This window comes from Penaeus vannamei, chromosome 15 (genome assembly GCF_042767895.1).
Source record: "Penaeus vannamei isolate JL-2024 chromosome 15, ASM4276789v1, whole genome shotgun sequence".
Lineage (NCBI taxonomy): Eukaryota > Metazoa > Arthropoda > Malacostraca > Decapoda > Penaeidae > Penaeus > Penaeus vannamei.
The window spans coordinates 4,403,485-4,405,984 of record NC_091563.1 but is presented as its reverse complement, the minus strand read 5'-3'; the positions used below and the strand labels follow the sequence as shown (position 1 = coordinate 4,405,984).

Here is a 2,500-nt window from a genome sequence, read left to right as displayed (position 1 = left end):
AATCAACGCCCAGCGGAACTTCAAACGTTAACGTTTTAATGCGAATCTTCTTCCTCTTCATCGCTTCCAGGAGCGCGGTAATCCCACAACTAATCAAGATCAGTGATTGATGACTGACACACAACGTTCGTAAGGCACAGATGATAATGGTCCTTTACCACCACGCATCACGTGAGTAATAACGCCATCTTTACCGTCTTCACGTCAATATTACGCCTTGCAGTCTGAGTTTTTACTATTTGTCTTTGATATTGAATGATGAATGAAATGCAGAATTGTTGTCACACGACCTCGTCACCATATTAAATGTAATACTTGTATCACCATGAATCCATTTTGATATTACGTGTTTTGTGATTATCTCAGAATTTCGTCAGCTCTATTATGTACATGCACTTCTGATAATCCACTTATACATCTTATCTACGAGCAATTTTCTTCGTTGGATTAGAAACGTCGAATTGATATTTGATGTTATGAATTTTTCGTCGCTGTGGATATTACATACATGAATATGAGTGATGATGTCATTATACACAAACAAGATGGTGACATGATAAAGATGTAAACAAAACACAACAAGATGACATGGTATATTGTTTGAAGATGATAGAGATCGCAACATTATACTGAAGATGATATACGCAACAAGAGCACACGCAAAGGTGATGATGAGATTGCAAATAAAGTATGACATGAAAGATTATATGATGTCGTCAAACACAAATGCAAATATGTGACAAATAAAGAAAAAGATATATCAAACAATGTATTACAATGTAATAACACTACTTCTTCGCTTTTGGTGAACTATTTTATATAGTGCTCTGCTGGCGCTAAGATCATCAGATACATAGATAAACGAAGATCCTCTACACTTTAAACTTTCAGTATGGGGATTGAATTAAACTATCTGAGCTGAATTTAATGCTACGTCCATCAAATCACGCTAATTTGGGTCCCAGGTCACCTACCTAATAAGTAAATATTTAAATCGAGGCAAAAGATGTGCTTTATATTTATATTTGAGACATCTTGATGAAAGTCTTCAATATTAACTGAAATGATCATATCTTCCTATCATTCAAGAGACTTTACATGGCACTGAAACAATGATGATCTACAGGCGTATGGTTGCATATTACGTCTTTGTAAAATGAGAACGTCGCATCTTTATGATTGATTAAAACATCTTTTGATTTCGCTTTCTGACTGATATTATGATGATAAAGCGCTGATCTCTATCAAACTTCATCTCAATTTAATTATTCAATCAAAGTGAATGAGATCCATCGTGATTTTGTTAATATTTTGTGCTTTCGAGTTTAAGATCGCCAGTCCAGTAGTGAGCAGATGTTAATACGTTAGTGTAAGATAAAAGGGACCATATAAATGTGTCAATGCTGAAGACGTTACTTGAGGCTAGTTATTATCACTTCTGCAATATGACAGACACCAGAATACTACCAAATTTTCTTTCCAGTTTGTCATCGCATGGGCAGAAACTGATAATACTTTATTTATATACGAATATGGAATCTCACGCATCAATAAATTTCAACACTTCTTGTAAAGAAACTGTTTAATATCTGGCTGCTGCAAATACAGCTCTGAAGCAGAGTGCTTGTCGCTTGGGATTACGCTACAGATTGTTTCCTAAACAGACGCAGAAATCATCCTCCTGCTCACACTGTATGAAAGGTGATGATTATCGAACCTTTAATGTTACTGATGATAGTGATCTCCGCGCCGCAAACCATATGTGGATATGGCTGATATGTATTTACTATTTTGCAAAGATGAGGTATCGGTGAAGGGCTACGCAACTTGTCTCAGAGCGCCGCCAGACAGTGAGCAAACAACGTTACTGAATATTAATTTCGATCCAGCAATCTTCACGAGCGGCATTCAACAGAACTCCAGCGCGTCCTCTGGCTTGGCAGTCGTGGTGCTGCTGCCGTTATCATGATGTCAACAGCTTCTTACAAGAAACCGGTGTCTTTTCTACGCTTTATTGCTTCTGGACACGCGACCAAAATGAGAGCACAATATATGTGGCGGCATAGCGCACGCTGAGGAACTTGAATACATCCACAGCAATTGATGATGGCAACGACTGAGCAAATCCTTGCATCGTGCGTGGTGCTCAGCATTTTGTTATTTTTTCTTTCTTATAACAGGTGGTGAACGATCGTCCAACCGTTATCATCTTCAAATCACATGACACGATAGCTCGTCGCCTTCACGTGTATTTCAGTGGTTCTGTTCTGGTGATGTCGTCATTTCGCTGACAATCCTTGATATTATAATAATATCATGGCGCTTGACATGTGGTGAAACATTGCTGCCAGACAATGTGAGGTTGTTATATATGGTGTATCATTACGTCACAACGTCCAAGTAATGTTATAGTCTGTTAGCGTCAGATGAGAGCGATACGTAAATATGTAAATGCAAAAGTAAAGGCAACAGCTTCATTTGTATACAAATATTTGTATGG

The 2,500-nt window shown here is 37.7% G+C and overlaps 1 protein-coding gene across 1 annotated transcript in view; it reads left to right on the top strand.

Moving 5' to 3' along the window:
* Positions 1-1,969, top strand: part of LOC113810785 (nose resistant to fluoxetine protein 6) — a 10,764-nt gene extending 8,795 nt beyond the window's left edge. The window contains exons 9-11 of the mRNA XM_070130905.1: positions 614-665; positions 1,609-1,701; positions 1,800-1,969. Coding sequence (XP_069987006.1) covers positions 614-665; positions 1,609-1,701; positions 1,800-1,969 — 315 coding nt within the window. The remainder of the gene's footprint in view (positions 1-613; positions 666-1,608; positions 1,702-1,799) is intronic.
* Positions 1,970-2,500: the final 531 nt, after the last annotated feature.